General features: G+C 36.4%; 1 protein-coding gene across 2 annotated transcripts in view; it reads left to right on the forward strand.

Moving 5' to 3' along the window:
- Positions 1–17092, forward strand: part of LOC150083784 (PIH1 domain-containing protein 1-like) — a 187708-nt gene extending 170616 nt beyond the window's left edge. For both annotated transcript variants that reach the window (XM_090374877.1, XM_090374878.1), the window contains exon 8: positions 17005–17092. In XM_090374877.1, the coding sequence (XP_090231003.1) occupies positions 17005–17049 (45 nt within the window). In that variant the 3' untranslated portion in view covers positions 17050–17092. The remainder of the gene's footprint in view (positions 1–17004) is intronic.
- The last annotated feature ends 2907 nt before the right edge of the window (positions 17093–19999 follow it).

Below are 19999 nucleotides of genomic sequence, written 5' to 3' on the forward strand. Positions count from 1 at the left end.
ATTATAGTATCCAATCAGATTGGTCAGGCAAGACTTCCCCTTAACAAAACCATGCTGTGTCCGAGCTATAACTGAAGTCTTGTCTAGATGATCCTGCAGTGCTCCTTTAACCAGTGCCTCCATTAATTTTCCTGGAATGTTAATAATGTTATTAACTTCTGTTAAACTCACAGGTCTATAATTACTTGTGTCAACCTTTGATCCTATTTTGTGAATTGGGGGGTCACATTTGCACATCTCCAGTCTGTGGGTACCTCCCCTGAGTCCAAGGAAACACTCATAATTATGGCTAAGGGTTTGCTTACTTCCCTTGCTGCCTCCTTTAATATAACTGGATAGATCCCATCCACCCCAGGTGCCTTTCTTGTGTTTATCTTCAACAATTTCTCCTCCACTTTACTCTCAGTTATTCTCTACATTCTCTAGCTTACTGCCAGAGTTGAATACACCTCTGGCATTCCCCTCGCTAAATAACTCCTCATGTGTGAATGTCGATGCAAAATATTCATTTAGTTTGTTAGCTACCTGAGCAGGATCATCAACAGTTGACCTGTCGATATCAAGTGGACCAATCTGATTCATCCCCTTCCTTCTAGAGTTTACATAAGTAAAGAACTCTTTGCTGTTTTTCTTTGATTCCCTTGCCAAAGATTTCTCGTAATCTGCCTTTGCCTGCCTAACCTCCTTTGTAACTTGGTTACAGATCAACTTGTATGTATCATAGGCTTCTGTGTCATGTGTTAATTTGTATGCATCCCATGCATTTTTCTTCTCTGCCATATGTCTCATTAGTTCATCTGACATCCATTTAGGCTTAAACCTTGAACAATATTTCTTAGTTGGTATGTAAAGCCTAGTAGCTTCTAAGATAAGTTCTTTGAATGCTTCCGATTTTGAATTTGCTGTTGGTAACATCATCAGTTGGTCCCACTGTATAGAATTTAAATACTGTCTCAGTCCAAAGTTGGTAACATCTTTGGAGGACGAAAGAAATAACCCTTCCCTTTACCCCTACTGGTAGTTACCTCTTTGAGTAAATCCCACTTCAGCACACTGTGATCGCTGCCACCTAGTGGTTCATTTATCTGGAGATTCTTAATGCATGAAGAATCACTACTGATAATCAAATCAAGAGTATTACTCCCTCTAGTTGCCTCCCGAACATGCTGATGTAGAAACAATCATCCAATAAATCCACAAAAGCCTTGCTAGTGTGTGAATGACCAGCCCCCAAATTTCAGTCAATATCTGGGATATTAAAATCCCCCATTATAAGACTCTCTGATTTACTGGCCCACTATATTTCCCTGTACAGTTTCTTATTATACTCATCAGAGTCATTAGGCCTATAGTACATTCCTATTCTCAATTTTTATCTCCGAATGCTTGTGTCACACCAAAGTGACTCGACACTGCACTGTCCAGCGATATCGGCTGGATTCACTTACTTGTATTTTATGTGTTTCTTAACTAATAGCATAACCCCTCCTCCCTTCGTATCCTGTCTATCCTTTCTGTAGACGTTGTACTCCCCAAATGCCAGTTCTGCATTCCTTATATATGTGTGACACCACGTCTCTGATATCCCAACAATATCTGCCTTTGATGTTTTGAGCAATAGCCATGAGATAAAGGCTCCATTGGAGAAGAGACAATCAACAAGTTGTGCTCTGAAGTGCCTAAAAGACCTCTCACTTCGACCGTGTACTTAGAAGGGTTGTTTCTGAGAAAAAGATCAAGCATGTTGGCTGTATGATTAGGTTGTCTGGTAGTCTTGTAGGTAAATGAACAATCTGTGCAAGGTCATTAGTAATTGCAAAAGCCTCAGCATCTCGACCAGCTGTGTTGGTGTGACTAGAAAACATTAGCCAGCTGGAGTTGTGAACATTAAAATCACCAGGGAAAATGACCTCATTGTTAGGAAATTTGGACTTTAGAAAGTTAAGTTGCAAAGAGAGGAAGTCAAAGAGCTCCAAGTGATTAGTGGAGTTAGGAGAACGGTAGAGACAACAGATGAATTTGACACAACAAGGTTGAGAGATTTTCAAAGAGAGAAGATTTCAAATTGCCAAGTCTCTGACAGGGAATATTGGAACGGCCATATGCACAAGTACCACCTTTGAGGCGAAAAGAATCATACAGCAAATAATTTGGACATCTGAGATGAGCAGTAGTTGAATCAACCGATAACTGAGATTCTGTCAGAAAAATTACATGGGGTTTGGCAGACTGCCAGTAGAAATGGACATCGTTGAGATTAGAATTGAGACCACGTATATTTGTGAAATGAATTAGGAAGTGCTTGGGAGGTTTAGATCTTTTCGCTGATAAGCTTGCTCTTATTAGTCTGACAATTCATGGTGTATTCAATAGTGAGAAAAGTGGGTGGGACATGCTGTATGAAGTAATGAAATTTTTGCATAGGGCGTACACATGGTAAGAATAACCCCAAATCCTTGACATAACGTGGCCTCGAAAATGCTTCCCGTATATGCACTACTAGGACTCCCTCCAGTAACTGTCTGGCAGAGTAGAGATGGCAAGATTACACTAGCTGATCCGGAAGCCTTCTAGAGAGTTACCAATAGGTTCTGTCCGGTGTACTAACTAGCGGCCGGCCTGCGAACACCATTTTGAGCTGTACCCTCGAATTGTAAGGAATATTGGATCACGCCATGATGTTCATCATAACCTCAGAAGTCATTCATACTGCAATATGGAAGAGATAGGGAAGGATTGACTGGAACTTTGCTGTAGAGACTAAACATGGGTTCCACCACGTCTAGCCTCCAGTAAGCAAAGTGGTGGTATTGCACCGGTTGATGAGAGTCATCTACCACCTAGTACTGCCTGGTAACATAGAGGGGCGGCATTCCTCCATGTGGTGTGGGCACCACACCTCTACCCCTGCTTACGTTGGTTCACACCTGGGTGGTCACCTATCATGTACTTGTGCATGGAGGTTATACCCAGGATTACTAACAGTCCCACCATCGTGAAGGTGCAAGCAGAGGATTTGGCTCTCACAGACTGTCCGGACTTCACCGAAATTGGGTTCACTTGACTTGAGTGTCACCCGAATATCAGTTCCATCAGTGTTTTAGACTCCCAGTTAACAAGTACAGCTTGTCTGGCATATCTGGCATATCTGAGAGAATGTCTGTGACAACCTCAAGGACTTTTGGATGTGACAGGTAAATGCAAGGCAGTCATTTAAAATACTTCCTTTTAAGTTAATGTGGTTAATTGCTGGGACACAAAATAAGCTGTAACTTAGAAACAAAGTGATTTTGGGTATATACACGGTTGAGTGAGTGCGTGCCTATACACTGAGTGATCATTGAAAAATGACCACCTAATACTGTTAGGCCAAATTTGCATGGATAACAGCCACTATTTGCCTAGGCATCAAATGCACTAGCTTAGTATAGTATTAACAATTAATCAATAAAATTTATTAATCTTGTTAAATTTCATAGTTAATTAAATTGTATTTAAACTAAAGTGACCAGATCCTTAGTATTGCAGTGTAGGACATCTGGTGGGGGCGAGGATTTTACCTAGAAACAATATACACATATTTTTTTTATTTATACAAAAATATTCAGATATAAATACATATACTTCTTTGAACTAAACTTATAAAAAAATATATCACATTTCTTTAAAAAAAAAAAAAAAAAAAAAAACCATTTATTTTTTTCACAGAAAGGCTGAAATTCAGTATAGGTACCCCTCATGTTGGACAGACAACTTGTGTGATCAAGATCCACTAATATTTGTAAAATCGGACAAATGCTGACTTCTTGGGATTTTATTTTGTAGAGAATCTGTCTTCATTTTGAATTTAAAACGATGTTTGACCAAATAAAAATAGTATAATAAATATAATGTATAGGATATTAAGAAATATTAAAATGTTGAAATATTATATTTTAAGTCAGGAAAGCTACCCCTTGTGTTACGTTACATGATGAACAGAAGGTTGCTTGAAGAACATGAACTGAGAAAAATAGTTATTAGAAAGGGGAAAAAAAAAATCACTTATTAGAGGGGTTATGTTTTTGACTCAATTTTGTTTAGTGAAAAAAGGTTAGGTTTTTTTATGTGAAATAATAATACTAATAATAAAAAAATACATATTTCTTTTAACAATAAAACAGGAGAAATTAAATATAATTTTCCACTGAGTGAATTTTTCTTAACAGTTCTTCATTATTTGCTATTTCTTCATAAAATTCTTCACAAGAATTAACAAAATTGCACTTAACTTGTAATATTGCTTTCACATTTTCTATGGTCAGTTGTTTCTTTGTTGACGTTCACAACTTACTTACTACCGAAAAAAAACTTTCTGTTGTACCATTGGTTCCCGGCAAACATAATGCAAATTATTTGCATTGTGTTTGCCATTAAGTGTGGAAGCTACATGTCCAATCCGGGACAGTTTGCAATGCAGGGCAAACGACTGAAATTCGGAACTGTCTCACATAATCTGGAACATCTGGTCACTTTAATTTAAACAGAAATCATGACCCAGACTAGAGCTGTGAAGCAACAATCGCTGATTAGCAGGAGTGCTGTGGCTCGAGGGAGAAACGAAGGGAGCGATTCTCCAATGTGAGACAGTCTCAAAAAATGTGAAATGTTTGGAGACTTTACTGGAACAGGACATGATCTAATCTTTGTGTGTGTGTGCTACGTGCCTAGAGTGTCAGGAAATTAGGTGCCAACTTGGCATTCTGATGAGCATCTATGAGAGCTTGAGGTGTAGGGTAAATGCCCTCGAAGAAATTAATATGAGGGGCCCATCAAGCTCTCAGCAGCCCAACCCAATGCCAGAGCTTGCCCCTATGCAGCAGGCAACACAGAGACAATCTCCAAGGCAAAATGTGCTGGTCCCACAGGAACTAGTTATTGTCGGTGACTCTATTATCATGTTCTTCTTCTTCCAATCACATAGCTACCTGAGGAGCTGTTGTGGCCACCAGCAAATTCCTCCAACTGCATCGATCGTGTGCTATATGAGCAGCCTTGCAAAGTGTCATGCCCAGAAGTTCACTGATCCCATCCTTCCTCCTAGTTGCAGGTCTTCCTCTGTACCTCTTCCCCTCAGTTTTTTCTTCCATTATATTCTTCAACAGAAAGTTTTCCCTTCTTATTATGTCACCAAAAAACTTAGTTTTCTTTTGATGATGCTATGAAGAAGAATTTTAGGCCTGCCAATTTTATTCAATACCCACTCATTTGTTCTTCGATCCAGGTAAGAAATGTCCAGTATTCTCCTGTAGCACCACATTTCAAATGCCTCAGTTTTCTTCCTGTCAACTCTTTTCAGATTCCATCCTTCACATCCATAAGTGGCATCTGGAAAAATTAACGAATCAGTGATTCTCAGTTTCGTCTTTAGGGGCAGATTATGATCTCTCAATAATTTTATCAGGTCAGCGACCAACATTTAGCAATTGCTTGTCGTCTCTTTATATCATTTGAGCAGTCACTATTTTTATTTATTCTTGACTTCTACGTAATCAAATTCATCAACTTCTTTGATATCTTGCCCATTAACCTTCACTTTACTGGAACCGAGATTATCACCAATCACCATAATTTTAGTTTTACACACATTCAGAAACAATCCTTTTTTCTTACTTGCTTGCTTCACATACTCTCCTCAGAATTTCTTTAAGATGGTCCTTAGAATTACAAATGAGCACATTATCATCTGCATAATGAAAGTTGTTTATCTTCAGTTCTGTTTTGATGCCAGTCTCTAAATCTTCCAAAGTTTCATGCATGATATCTTCAGCATAAAGATTAAAAAGGTGAGGTGACAAAATACAGCCCTGCCTGACACCGTTACCTATTGTGAAAAAGTCCGCGTTTCCCATGTTCGTTCTCAAGTTCCTTCCTTCCTGGTAAGCTTAATCAGCTGAATTATGTGGATTTGGAAATGCATAATAGTCATCATTTCCCATAGTTTCTCATTTTGAACATAATCAAATACTTTTGCATAATCTATAAAACACAAAATGACTGGAACATTGGATTCTTTGCATTTTTCAATAATCAGTCGTAGACTTAAGATCTGATCTCTGGTTCCTCTACCCCTTCTGAAACATTGCTCTTCTGGCATTTCTTCTTCAAATTTTCTTGAGATTCTGTTTAATATGATTTTAAGAAGAAACTTGCTAGTGTGAGAAATTAGGCTAATAGTCCTGTCATTTGAGCAAATTTTCAGATCTTTTTTTGGTAAGGGGATCAAAATAGATTTTTTCCAATCTAATGGCCACCATCCCATTTCAAAAATTTTTACAATAATTTTCTGAAAAATACACGGCGCCCTTCACACTTGTAACTTTAATCAGTTCCGCTGGGATTTCATCAATTCCAGGTGACTTTCTACATGTTAGTTCTCTAATGGCTTTTCCGACTTCTTCCTTCAGTGATACTGGTTCATGATCACACTCTTGAAAAGGAGGTGGCAGATCATTAGTGCCAGCAGGTGCTCTGAAGAGTTGCTCACAGTATTCTTTCCACCTTCCTTTGATTGTGTTCTCCTCTGTTAAAATTTCCCATTTGAAATCCTTAATTACATTAAGTTTTGATTGGAACTTTTGTCTTAAGAACTTAATTACATCATACATCTTTTTTTAGTGTTGTTTCGTTTGTTATGGCATTCGATTTCTTTACACTGTCGATTGATATGATCCTGTTTGTCCTGGCTTAAACAGCACTTGATGACTTTGCTTAGTTCCTGATACTCTTCGTTTCCTTGTGCACCAAGGGCTTTTGCAGTTCTTCTCTGTTCAATAAGTTTAAAAGTGTCTTCTGTAACCCAAGGCTTCCTAATCTTTGACCTTTCTCTAATGTGTCTATTTGCTGAATCCTTAATAATGCTTTTTTGTATTTTCCTACATTTCCTCAGGGCAGCATATTGTCATTTAGTTTTAATAGAGCTTGAAAACGATTGCCTATTTCAAGCATATAATCGTTTGGAATATTTTCTGTATCCAATCGTCTAGGGCTAGGGTGTCAAACTGGCGGCCCACGACAAAATTTTTGTGGCCCGCGATGCCCAAAAATAAAATGTTAAGGTAAACAATTAAAAAGTACGTATTTATAATTCTAGAATATAAGGATTAAAAACCTCTGTAATAAATATAAAAATAATCATTTTAATTGATAATAATTAAAAAAAAAAGACTGGATCGATTGGAGCCTTGATTAGAAAGAACTAAAAATATAAATAGTAATTTCAAATTAATGAAAATTTAAATTATTATCTTTAAATAACATTGTAACTTTTTAGTTTATTTTTTTTTAAATAAAAGCGTTACATTTTATTTTTTTTAAATATTTTTTTAAATGGAGAAATCGTAATCTAAATTTCTTTTACATTTAAACTAATATTACAATATTGCAAATGCAGCATTTTTTATAATTTTATCGAAAAGATACTTCATTCGTACTAGTTTCTTTGTCAGGATCTATTGTGTTGTGTGCGTTGTGTTTGCTATCTATAATTTTAATTTCAGCTATAGAATTTATATAGAAAATGTCACTTTAACATCAGTCAAGAAAAGAAAAATTTATAATGAGGGAAGAAAATTCCAAGAAAAGTGGGAGCTGAACTATTTTTGTATGGAAGTGAACAGTAAAATTACATGCTTAATTTGTAAGGAAAATATTAGTGTTGCTAAAGAATACAACATTAAGCAGCATTATAACTCTAATCATAAGGAACAATATTCGGGCTTCGAAGGAAAAATAGAAGAAAAATTAAAAACAATGAAGAAAACACTTCATAGTCAACAAGTATTTACAAAATTCATGAAAACTAATGAATCAGTAGTAAGAGCAAGTTACGAAATAAGCTATTTGTTAGCAAAACGTTCAAAATCATTCACGGATGGTTCGTTAATTAAAGAATGTTTGATAAAAGCAGCTGAAATCATCTGTCCTGAAAAGTGCAATAATTTCGTGATATTTCATTATCAAGAAATACAGTGGTAGAGAGAATTAGCAAAATGGCAGATAACATCAGCTCACAACTACAGGATATATCTACAGAAGTCTTGTTCTTTTCAATTGAGATTGATGAAAGTATAGATATATGAGATGTTGCTCAAGTTGCTGTATTTTTTCGTGGTTGCGATAATAACACGAAGATCACCGAAGAATTGTTGGAAGTTATCCCTCTTCTTGGAACTATGACTGGCGAAGATATTTTTGCTGCTGTGTGGAGCATTTTAGAAAACTGTAAGCTTCCAATTGACAGACTTGTGTCTGTAACAACCGACTGTGCTAAATCAATGACAGGTGAAAATTGAGGATTTGTGTCAAAATTGATTAGAAAATTACAAGCTGAGTACCCTGATAAACCAAAAACCATGGCTGTCCACTGCTTTATTCATCAACAAGTTCTGTGTTTAAAAATATTAAAAATGGATGATGTATTGAAAACAGTAACAAAAACAATCAACTTTATTCAAGCGAGAGCACTCAACCATCAGCAATTTACTTCTCTTCTTAAAGATTTAGAATCTGAGTTCGACGATCTTCCTTATTATACAGAAGTTCGATGGTTATCATGCCACAAAGTTTTAAAGAGATTTTATGTGCTTTTGGAGGAAATAACAGTTTTTCTTGAAATGAAAAATGAAAATATATCAGTTATAAAAAATCCTTTGTGGATTAATGATTTGGCATTTTTAATTGATATTATAAGCCACCTCAATAATCTTAACATTTCATTTGCAAGGTAAAAATAAATTAATAACAAACATGTACAATGCAATAGCAAGTTTTGTACAAAAACTAACATTCTTTAAAAATCATTTAAAAAAAAAAAAAGACGTTTTGACCCATTTTCCTACTTGTGAACAGTTAAAAACACAAAATCAAAATTGCTCTTTCTCACAATATTGTGACAAAATTGAGGAAATCAAAAACGAATTCAATAAGCGTTTTAATGATTTTAAAAAGTTAGAAGATATGTTTTCTCTTTTTGTTGGCCCTTTTTCATTTGAAATCGAAAAAGCTCCCACTTTGATTCAACTGGAATTAATTGATTTCCAAAATGATTCATTTTTGGAAGACAAATGTCGAGAAGTAGGAATTCCAAAAATATATTCTTACTTAGGTGAAAAATACCCAGAAATTAAAAAGTTTGCTGTGCAAATTATGCGCTATTTTGGGCGTACATACTTATGCGAGCAATTATTTTCATGTATGAAATTAAATAAAACGGCATATAGATCGAGCTTGACAGATAAACACCTTTCCGACTTACTGAAAATTGTATGTTCCCAGTCTTTGACTCCTGATGTTGAAAAACTAGTAGGGGGTAAACGCTGGCAGATTTCCGGGAAAAAAAATTAATTATTTTCATAAATATATTGAATATTTAATTTTTAAATAAAAATTATAATATAACAATTATATATACTAAAACCAAAGGAGCGCAAGGCAGCCAAAGTAACACACCTCTATTAGTTACAATTTATTAGGAAACGTTTCGGAAATTGTTATTGTTACAAAATCCGTTTTCAGCCTTTGCAGCAATTTCCGAAACGTTTCCTAATAAATTGTAACTAATAGAGGTGTGTTACTTTGGCTACCTTGCGCTCCTTTGGTTACCAGTTCATCAACAGCCACTTTACTCCGATTTCTTTGCTATACGTACTAAATTCTAAATTACTTGTATTCTGTAGATCTGAATAAAAATTTAAATGTTAATTACATATGAGTTTTAATTATCCTGATTATGCTCCTGAATCAATATATGATATTTAAGAAAATTTTATGCGGCCCGCGAAAATCATACCATCACACAAAATTGCTCACGACAGAAATGAGTTTGGCACACCTGGTCTAGGGAAAACCTTATTCATGATCTTTTTCAGCTTCAGCTTGAGAACGATGTGGAGTAGTTAATGATCACTCTCACAATCTGCTCCAGGAAGTGTTTTTGCTGTGATTACACTGGAACGCCACCTTTGCTGCATAAGGATATAATCAATCTGATTCCTTGTTTTATGATCAGGAGATTTCCATGTGTAGAGCCTTCTCAGGCTGCTGAAAGCAGGTGCTACATATGACAAGGCTGTTCAGATGACAAAATTCAATTAAATTTTCACCCTGCTCATTTCTAGTGCCAAGACTAAACCTACCACATTCCTGACTATAAGAAACTGTCTTGCCTAATTTTGTATTAAAATCACCCATGAGTATCAGTACATCCTTTTTTGGGACCAGATCAAGAGCTGACTGGAGATTTTCATAATAAACGTCCATATCTTCATCTGTGGATGTTGATGTCGGTGCATATGCAACTAAAACTGTGAGATTTACTGGCTGGCTCTAACCATCATCATTCTACTATTAATAGAACTATGTCCAAGAAGAGACCTTGAACATTCCTTATTCAAAGTGACAGCGACACCATGTTCTTTTACTTGGTCACTTCCAGAAAAAAACAACCAAAACCCATCTCCAGTTTTGAAATGACCTTGTCCTGTCCACATGACTTCGGTTGCTCCTAAAATGTCAATTTTATACCTATCCATTTCATCGATGAATCATATCCATCTTGCCTTCTTTTAAACTTTTTACATTCCGTGTGGGCACGATTACCCTCTTCTTTCTTAAATTTAATTTTACAGGGCACACAGTGGCACCTGGGATCTGTTTAACAGCAGTTTTTGGAGTTGTTTTTCTTGTGGTCTCTCTCTGGCATTAGATAATGTGGTGGTGCCTACCACATGGTCGATTTTGAAAGGGGCCGGCTTTAGTCATAAGAAGAGTCATCATACATCTCACGAGATGCTTGAGAGGAGAAAGTTGACTACAGCAGAGCCCTGCTTATTGCAGAAAGGTTTATTACAGCTGGCTTTCGCCTGGTTTCCAGAGGTTGTATATATATATATTTATATATATTACAAATTTGTATGATGAACACTAATACCTGTATGAAAAACACCAATAATCGTTAACAATCTACAATTAAACGTGTGTATATATATATATATATACACATGTTTATATATATATATATATATATATATATATATATATTTTTTTTTTTTTTTTTTTTTTCAGTATATTCACACAATTAATTTTTATAACTTCAGTCAATGAATTTATTCATAAGGTGATACTCATTTCATATGTTTTTAATTTATCTCTTCTTCCTTATGGTAAAATGTATTTTCAGTTTTTTATGCTTCAAACTACTGAATTTTAATAAATTGAGGGTACATTTAAACAAAGCCACTACTGCAGTGCCACTGTAGTCACAATTGTCATGTAGATGGGGAAAATAATATGCAAAAAGGATAGGTGGAAGAGGACCAGGGTATGTCTGCTAGGAGATATCATCTTTAAGGGCACTAATATGATATTGCTGTACACATTGGCACTAATGACCTTAAGAGTAAGAGGTCTACAGATTCAATTAACAAGTACAGGTCAATATTAAAAAAAAAAAAAAAAGTCACAAGTAAGGGGGTGAATTTGAAATTGTCTGCAATTCTGCCCAGACATTGATAGCAGGGATTATATGATTAGCATTAGTAGAGGCATATGAAGCAAGCTTATGCAGCATCAACCAAAAAAAAAATCGCTCCCATTTCACCCCTCTGTTCGTTCCAAATACCTGTCCAGCTCAGCCTTAAATTTATTTAGACTATCAACTTCCACAACAAAGGATGGAAGTCTGTTCCACCAACCAACTACTCGCTGGCTAAAGGCAAACTTCCTCATATCTATCCTACATCTGTCTTTCCTCAATTTGAATTTATGCCCTCTCAGGTGATTATTCTGAGCAAGAGAAAGAATCCCATCAGCATTGAGCATTCTCAAACCATTCAAGGCTTTATACACCTCAGTCAGATCACCTCAAAGGTGCCTAGTCTCCAGACACAATAATTTGCAAAACTTAAGCCTTTCTTCGTAAGAGCAACCATTTATTCCATTCACTAATATTGTTGCCTTCTCTGTACTCGTTCCAACAACTCTACAACCTTCTTAAAATGAGGCCTCCAGACCTGTTTACAGTACTCAAGGTGTGGCCTGACCATTGCTTTATACAAGGGGATAATCACCTCCTTATCCCTGCTAGAAAAATTTCTTTATATCATTGACAAGACACCAAGAGCTTGACAAGACACCATGTCTTTACTGTCTGCACTGCTCAGAAAACTTCATATCTACCTACACAATTACCCCAGATCCTTTTCGTTCGTTCTATACCAGTCGGTGTAGTACCACACAGTTGATACGTTACTCTGGGGTTGCTGCTTCCCATATGTAGTACTTGACATTTGTCAATGTTAAACTTCATTTGCCACCTCTCAGCCCATCTACTCAACTTTTCTAGATCCTGTTGCAGCAATGTACTGTCATTAGTGTCATTAACAACCCTGCCAACCTTTGTATTGTCTGAAAACTTGGACGTTAAGCCTGATATACCATCATCAATATCATTTATAAATACAGAAAACAACAATTGACCCAACACTGAATCCTGAGGAACTCCACTAATAACATTAGTCCACGAAGAGCAGCGTCCATTGATTACCACTCTCTCTCTCTCTCTTCTCCCACTCAACCATCCCTTTATCCATAGCAGCAATTTGCCTCCAGTGCCACGCTACACTGCTCCAATTTGTGCAGCAGTCTTCCATGTGCAACAGTATCAAAAGCCTTTCTAAGATCCAAATATATGATATCAGTTATTCCCTGCATCCAGTTCCTTTGTGACCATATCATAGTATCCAATGAGATTGGTCAGGCAAGACTTCCCCTTAACAAAACCATGCTGTGTCCGAGCTGTAACTGAAGTCTTGTCTCAATGATCCTGCAGTGCTTCTTTAACCAGTGCCTCCATTATTCTTCCTGGAACAGAAGTTAAACTAACAAGTCTAAAATTACTTGTCACCCTTTGATCCTCCTTTGTGAATTGGGGTCACATTTGCACATCTCCAGTCCATGGGTACCTCCCCTGAATCCAAAGCTCTCATAATTATGGCTAAGGGTTTGCTTACTTCCTTTGCTGCCTCCTTTAATATAACTGGATAGAACCCATTCCCCCCGGGTGCCATTTTTATGTTTTTCTTCGACAATTTCTCCTCCGCTTTCCTCTCAGTTATTACAAAATCATCTTGCTCACTGCCAGAGTTTAACTCAACTCTGGCATTCCCCTCCCTGAATAACTTGTCATGTGTGAATGTAGATTCAAAATACTCATTTAGTTTGTTAGACACCTGAGCAGGATCATCAACAGTTGAACCACCAACGTCCTATAGAACAACCTGATTCAGCCCCTTCCTTCTAGAGTTTACATAAGTAAATAACTCTTTGTTGTTTTTCTTTGCATCCTTTGCCAAAGATTTCTCATAATCTGCCTTTGTCTGCCTAATCTCCTTTGTGACTTGGTTACACACCAGCTTATATCTATCATAGGCTTCCATGTCACCCATTGATTTATATGTATCCCATGCATTTTTCTTCTCTATCATATGTCTCATTAGTTCATCTGACATCCATTTAGGCCTAAACCTTGAACAATATTTTTAATTGTTCAATATCTTGAACAATATTAGTAGCTTCCAAGATAAATTCTTTGAATGCTTCCCATTTTGAATTTGCTGTTGGTAACATCATCAGTTGATCCCACCGTATAATTTAAATACTGTCTCGGACCAACGTAGTCGTCTTTACGAAAGCAAAAACTTTTCCCTTTACCCCTGATGGTAGTTATCTCTTTGAGTAAATCCCACTTCAGCACACTGTGATCACTGCCACCTAGTGATTCCTTTATCTGCAGATTCTTAATGCATTACTCTATACATTATGTAGTAATACATTATGTATTACTCCCTCTAGTTGCCTCCCGAACATGCTGATGTAGAAAACAATCATCCAGTAAATCCACAAAAGCCTTGCTAGTGTGTGAGTGAGCAACCCACAAATTCCAGTCAGTATCTGTGAAATTAAAATCCCCCGATATAAGACTCTGATTTACTGGCCTACTCTATTTTCCTGTACAATTTATTGTTATACTCATCAGAGTCATTAGGCCTATAACACACTCCTACTCTCAAATTTGTTCTCCCAATGCTTATGTCACACCAAATTGACTCGACACTGCACTGTCCAGCGATGTCAACTGGCTTCACTTCCTTGGATTTTTATGTGCTTCTTAACTAATAGCATAACCCCTCCTCTCTTCCTATCCTTTCTGTATACTTTGTACTCCCCCAAATTCCAGTTCTGCATTCCTTATATCTGTGTGACACCACTATCTGATATCCCAACTATATCCGCCTTTGATGCTTTGAGCAATACCTCCAATTTATCAAATTTATTTACCAAACTCCTAGTATTGGTGTATACACAAGTAAACATGCACCTGTTCCTATTCTTAGCTACCCTAACACAACCCATGTGTTTACTTGTACCGCAATGACTCCCAGCAGTCTCTGAAATACCCTGCATCTTGTTTTACAGACTGCTGCTCATTCCAATAGAAGCAGTGCAAGAATTACTTTCACCTCTGCCAGTGTCTACTGTTAATCTATTAGTCCTTGTATCCCCAAAGCTAGCAGTTTTCCGACCCACCTAACACTGCCTCGATAGCATCAGCAAATATTCTTGCACCCTTTATATTTAAGTGTATCCCATCCCTGTAGAAGCAGTCTCTCCTGTTAACAAGTACAGACCAGGCTGAAAAAAATTCGGACCTGGAAAGATTGAGCCTTGCACAATATTTCCAGGTCCGAATTGATTGACAAGGCTCTCATCATACTCCCTCTTATTATGTCCGGGCAGAATTGCAGACACTAGCCGCCTGATTTATTCACACTCCTTACATCACGTGCACAGAAAGACATCCCCCTTGGCAATATCATGTCCCGTACCTGATTGCCCCACACACATCAAGCAAGCAGTGCATTTTAAAAGGTTGTGATTCAGAGGGCAACTGCCCCCTCTCACTTCTCCCCTGAGCCACAGCACTCCATTTAGCTTGAGCCTTTTGCTTTTCTGCTCTGGTCTGAGTCATGGTTTCAATTCAATTTCAATAAAACTTCAATTTCAGTACAAAATTATAACCCTAAACTTGTATCTCAAAGCAGTTGTTACACTATATATATATATATATATATATATATTTTTTTTTTTTTTTCTTTTTTGTTTTTCAGTATCGAGTATTATCTTTGAATTCCGTTATATAACTTCCGTATGAAGTTATGTATTAAATAATTATGTTACATTTGTAAAATCTAAGTCGTTATATGTATTTAGTGAAAAAGTACAATTAATTGACAATGAAGTTTAACCGGATTAATAAATTTTACTGATTAATTGATAATATTATATACTATACTATACTAAGCTAACGCTGTCTAGTTCGGGATATAACAATGGCAGCAAGTTACGAAATGTAAATCTACAGACAATTAAGTATTAATTAACTTCCAAAATCTCGCTGTCTCAATTCACAATAAAGCAAGGATCTTGACTAGGTCTATAAGCTACTTATAGAAAATAATTTAATATAACAATTAGTCAATAAAGCAGCTAAATATAGCTAAAAAACTTCCCATTCGCCAGATTTGCAAAATTTGTAAAACACATCGATTGGATACCCTCACCGATACTAAGTAATAACCTACAAAATCTCTTATCTAAGTTAAAATTTAAACTAAGTATCGTAACTAGGAATATAAAGCTACTCGAGGAAATAAGTTAATATGCCAATTTATGTTAATAAAACAGAAAAAACTTCTCTATTTTCTGGAGCCGTAAAAACTTCGCTTGCACAAGGCTATTCTCATTCCCAAAAATCTAAATTGCTCTGCAGAAATATGCCGTGAGACAACGGATGGTTGATTGCTGGAACAAGCTTCCATTCATTGTTGCAGAAGTCGATAGTTTGAATAAATTCTAGGAACTAGACACACTGTTGGAGGGGAGGATTAATAGGTGAAATGGGAATTTTTTTTTTTTTTTGGCTTAGGCTTATGCTTTATAAACTTGCTTTCTTGTACATTTCCCACTATTAATATTAACACTAATTCAACTTGGCAACTAAAGGCAGAACTAGACAAACATTTGGAGCAAATGGATAGGTGAAATGGGAAGGGTTTTTTTTTTTTTTTTTTGCTGATGCTATATAAGCTTGTTTTCTTGCGTCATATGCCTCTACTAATGCTAATCTAAATATAAACTCCAAATGTGTAAGTTATTTTGGGATTGCTATTACCCTAATGCATTTTGTTGCATTTAACCATTTCTATTACTTTTCTGACCATTCTAGAACCATATTCAACTCATTCTGAGGAATCACTGCTTGGCACTGATCATTAATGCTTTTCCAATAACGGTAGTCTAATCTTTGTGGTATCCACTTCCAACATTACACCAATCTGAGGAATATCCATTAATCACAGCCCTCATCCTTCTGCCATTCAGCCCCAACCCATGATCCATCTTAGAATCTTTCCAGTAATTCAAACACGTTCCGGCTTATACAGTGACCTGTCATGAGGGATTGAGTCAAATGCTATGCTGAAATCAAAGTAAACAATCAGAATTATTTACTCATGAGCTGCCTCCAGCTCATGAGTAACTGTGTCAAATAGCCAGCCAGGTTGTTAAATATGATTTTCCCTTAACAAAATAATGCTGTGTGTCCTTTTAGAATGCCATATCTACCTTGTTGATTTCATTTGACTTTAATCAAAAGTTTAATTGCTGTTCATAAAGGAGGTTTAACAAAGATTGCATATTGAAAATTAACCATGCAACTATGTAGAAAATTGCACTGTCAGCACTTAGAAAGTGAACTCTGTTAGAATCCATATACAATGCTGACTGTAATCTTACTAATCATTCATGACTACAGTAATTGCCTTATACCCATTTTGGTACATGATTACTTAAAAATTAAATGTGTACTACTACCACTTTTATAAAAAATTTTTTTTTACCTTTCAGCGTCTTTCAATAGTTCTTCCTACTAATCAAGAACGTGGAACGTGATATTTTGACATTTTATATGGAGATAAACTTAGAAAGTGTTATTAGAAGAATGTGTTGGTTCATAAAGTGAATGCAATACTTTCCTAGACTCTTTGCTTGTAAATAAACTCAAAGCATTTTGCTCCTTACTGGGAGTAATTTATTAAATAATGATTTAAATAGTCTCTACAGTTACAATTAATATTTATTAGCACCAGAAATCTTACAATAAATAAATTATTTTGAACATTTTAATAAAGTGAAATCCTGATTTAGTGTTCTGTCATTTACTAAGTTCCATTTAGTAAATATTGTTTCTAGTTGGTTCCCATCCAAAGTCCAATATAAATATTGCATTATTTTTCCCAATTGTATTATTGTATTAGAGAATTTTGGTTTAATACATCTTGGGCAACAAAACAACAAAAATTTTGTAAATATATTATTATTTAGAGATGTATAGTGTTATTTATTCTCATTTGAATGGCACCACCCAGGTGACACCATTTCAGATATTGTCCCTTGTTGGTGGGTGGGCAGCCACCCAAAATGCAAAAGCTGAAAAGAAAGCAGATGTGTGGTACTCTTGTTGTGAATTATTTTCACAATGTGTTACCAAATTGTATAAAGTTTTATGGTTATAAGATTCAAGCTACAACAAATTTGGCCAACTTATAACTTAGTGCTTCAGCTTCATTTTAAGTTATTTTATTTTAGTATTAATAAAGCTAAATGATACAAGGAAGTATGCTTTCCTACATCAGACAAAAAAAAAATAATAATTTTGGAGACAACTTATTCCCATATTCAACAACCTACTACCCATTGGTGAACTTCTCAGGATCTACTCTTCTATTACCTGAGATTTCATATTTGTGCTTACTGGTTTTTTTCTCATGCAAGAGAGAACGGACCTTCCTCTTTTGTTTTACTCAACTCCTTTAGTGCCATGTGCACCTCAGCCAGACCTTCCCTTAGACATCTGGCCCCGGGTGCCAAGCGATTGACTGAGCGATTTCTATTTGTGCTTTCACTGCGACTTTTTGATAGGTGAATTCTGCATTCTCTTTTACGTTCCTCTCTTTGAGAAATCCTTTAATTTAGTAGCTCTTGTATCAAAAGTACTGGTAGAGAGCAAGGAAGGAAAGTAACCTTTCTTTATTTTTCATATCTAATCGACTAACTCCTACTAATTTCGCTTGGTCACTCCAGGCACTGCTCCTGCCTCCCCGTGGCGCGGCCGGTAACCTTGGCAGAAAAGTTCATCTGCCAGGGGCTAAAAGGAGCCAAGATGGAACAAAATATGTTTCCTTGTTTAGAACCAACAAGCAGTCGGCTACAGAGCACGAACATGAGTCTTAGCAAGCAAAGAGGTTAAAAACCATTTCCTCTGCAACCGAGTTTCCTGCATTTTTAATAATCATTCATTATCAGAACAGCCTCTTAGTAAGCTATCCCCCTTTCTTATCCAAAAACACTTGGAAAGTATTGCAGGGTCTCCCAAGATAGTTAAGAGATTGCAATCGGGGGACTTACTAGTAGAAACTGTCAACTGCAGGAATTCTGAAAAACTCCTGAAAGTGACAAACTTTGCAAAAATTCCAGTAAAGGTAACTGCCCATGCAACCCTCAATACATCTAAGGGTGTTATATCAAGTTGGGACCTTTTGAATGTGACAGAAGAAGAAATTAAAGAAGAGCTAAATGAACAAAATGTAATTGCTGTCAAAAGAATCATGACTAAAAGGGACAATATACTCACACCCACCAGAAGTATCATTCTCACCTTTAACAGTCCAAATCTACCCTCAACAGTAAAAGCAGGATATCTACTCTGTCGCATTTGTCCTTATATTCCTAATCCGTTGAGATGCTACAAATGCCAAAAGTATGGCCATTCTCAGACGGCATGCAGAGGGAACCCAGCTTGTCCCAACTGTGGATCTTCTGATCACAGTCAAAACGACTGTTCGGCAAAAGAAATGACTTGTCCTAATTGCAAGGGTAACCATCCTGCTTACTCTAAAACATGTGAGAAGTGGAAAATGGAGAAAAAAATTGTAAAATATAAAGTCGAAAACAAAGTTACTTATCATGAAGCAAGAAAATTAATTGCACCCAGTATATCTAACCGTAGCTATGCCAGTATTGCAAAAAAAATCAAACAATAGCCACGCAAACTGATGTTACTGTTCCATCCAACATATCGATCTCCGACTGGGCTCGAGCTGTTCTTTCTCAGCAACAGTCCAATATCCAGAAGCACTCAGATCAAGCAAGTAATACGCCTCTTACGATTCCAGCAAAATCTCCTCATTCGCCATTGATTGCTACTACACCAAATAATCCCAGTTCAACTTCAAAACAGAGTATTCAGGAAACATCAATGGATCAAGAGTACCCATCTAAACAGGAAGGTCCGATTCTTGAAATATTTGCAGAAGAAGAAGAAGATATGGACACAGGTCGCCCCACCTTTCCAAAAAGAAATAAACCAAAGCCAGAATGCCACAAGACAGCCACGTCAGGTACAGCTTCTTCTAAACTCAAATAATGCCTTATATTTTACAGTGGAATTGTAGAGGCTTTAGAGGCAACATTGATGACATTCAGTACTTAATTAGACGCTACTCTCCAGTGGGTTTCTGTCTGCAGGAAACCTATTTAACTGCTAAAATTTCTGTTTCTATAAAAAACTACTCAGTCTACCGAAGAGATCGGAATACATCTGACTCTGCTCGTGGTGGTGTAGCTATTTTGATTAACTCAAAGATCCATGCTAGTCAAATCATTCTTCAAACCAAAATTGAAGCCATTGCTGTCCGTCTGATTGCTGAGATTGCATTTACGCTAGTCTCAGTCTATCTCCCACCAAACAATACCTACTCTTTCAAAGATATTGAAGAACTTTTAGTACAGCTACCCTCACCAGTCTGCTTGCTAGGGGATTTCAATGGTCACCACCCTTTAT

The sequence above is a fragment of the Mastigoproctus giganteus genome, chromosome 6 (assembly GCF_048544385.1).
Source record: "Mastigoproctus giganteus isolate SK-2022 chromosome 6, ASM4854438v1, whole genome shotgun sequence".
Taxonomy (NCBI): domain Eukaryota; kingdom Metazoa; phylum Arthropoda; class Arachnida; order Uropygi; family Thelyphonidae; genus Mastigoproctus; species Mastigoproctus giganteus.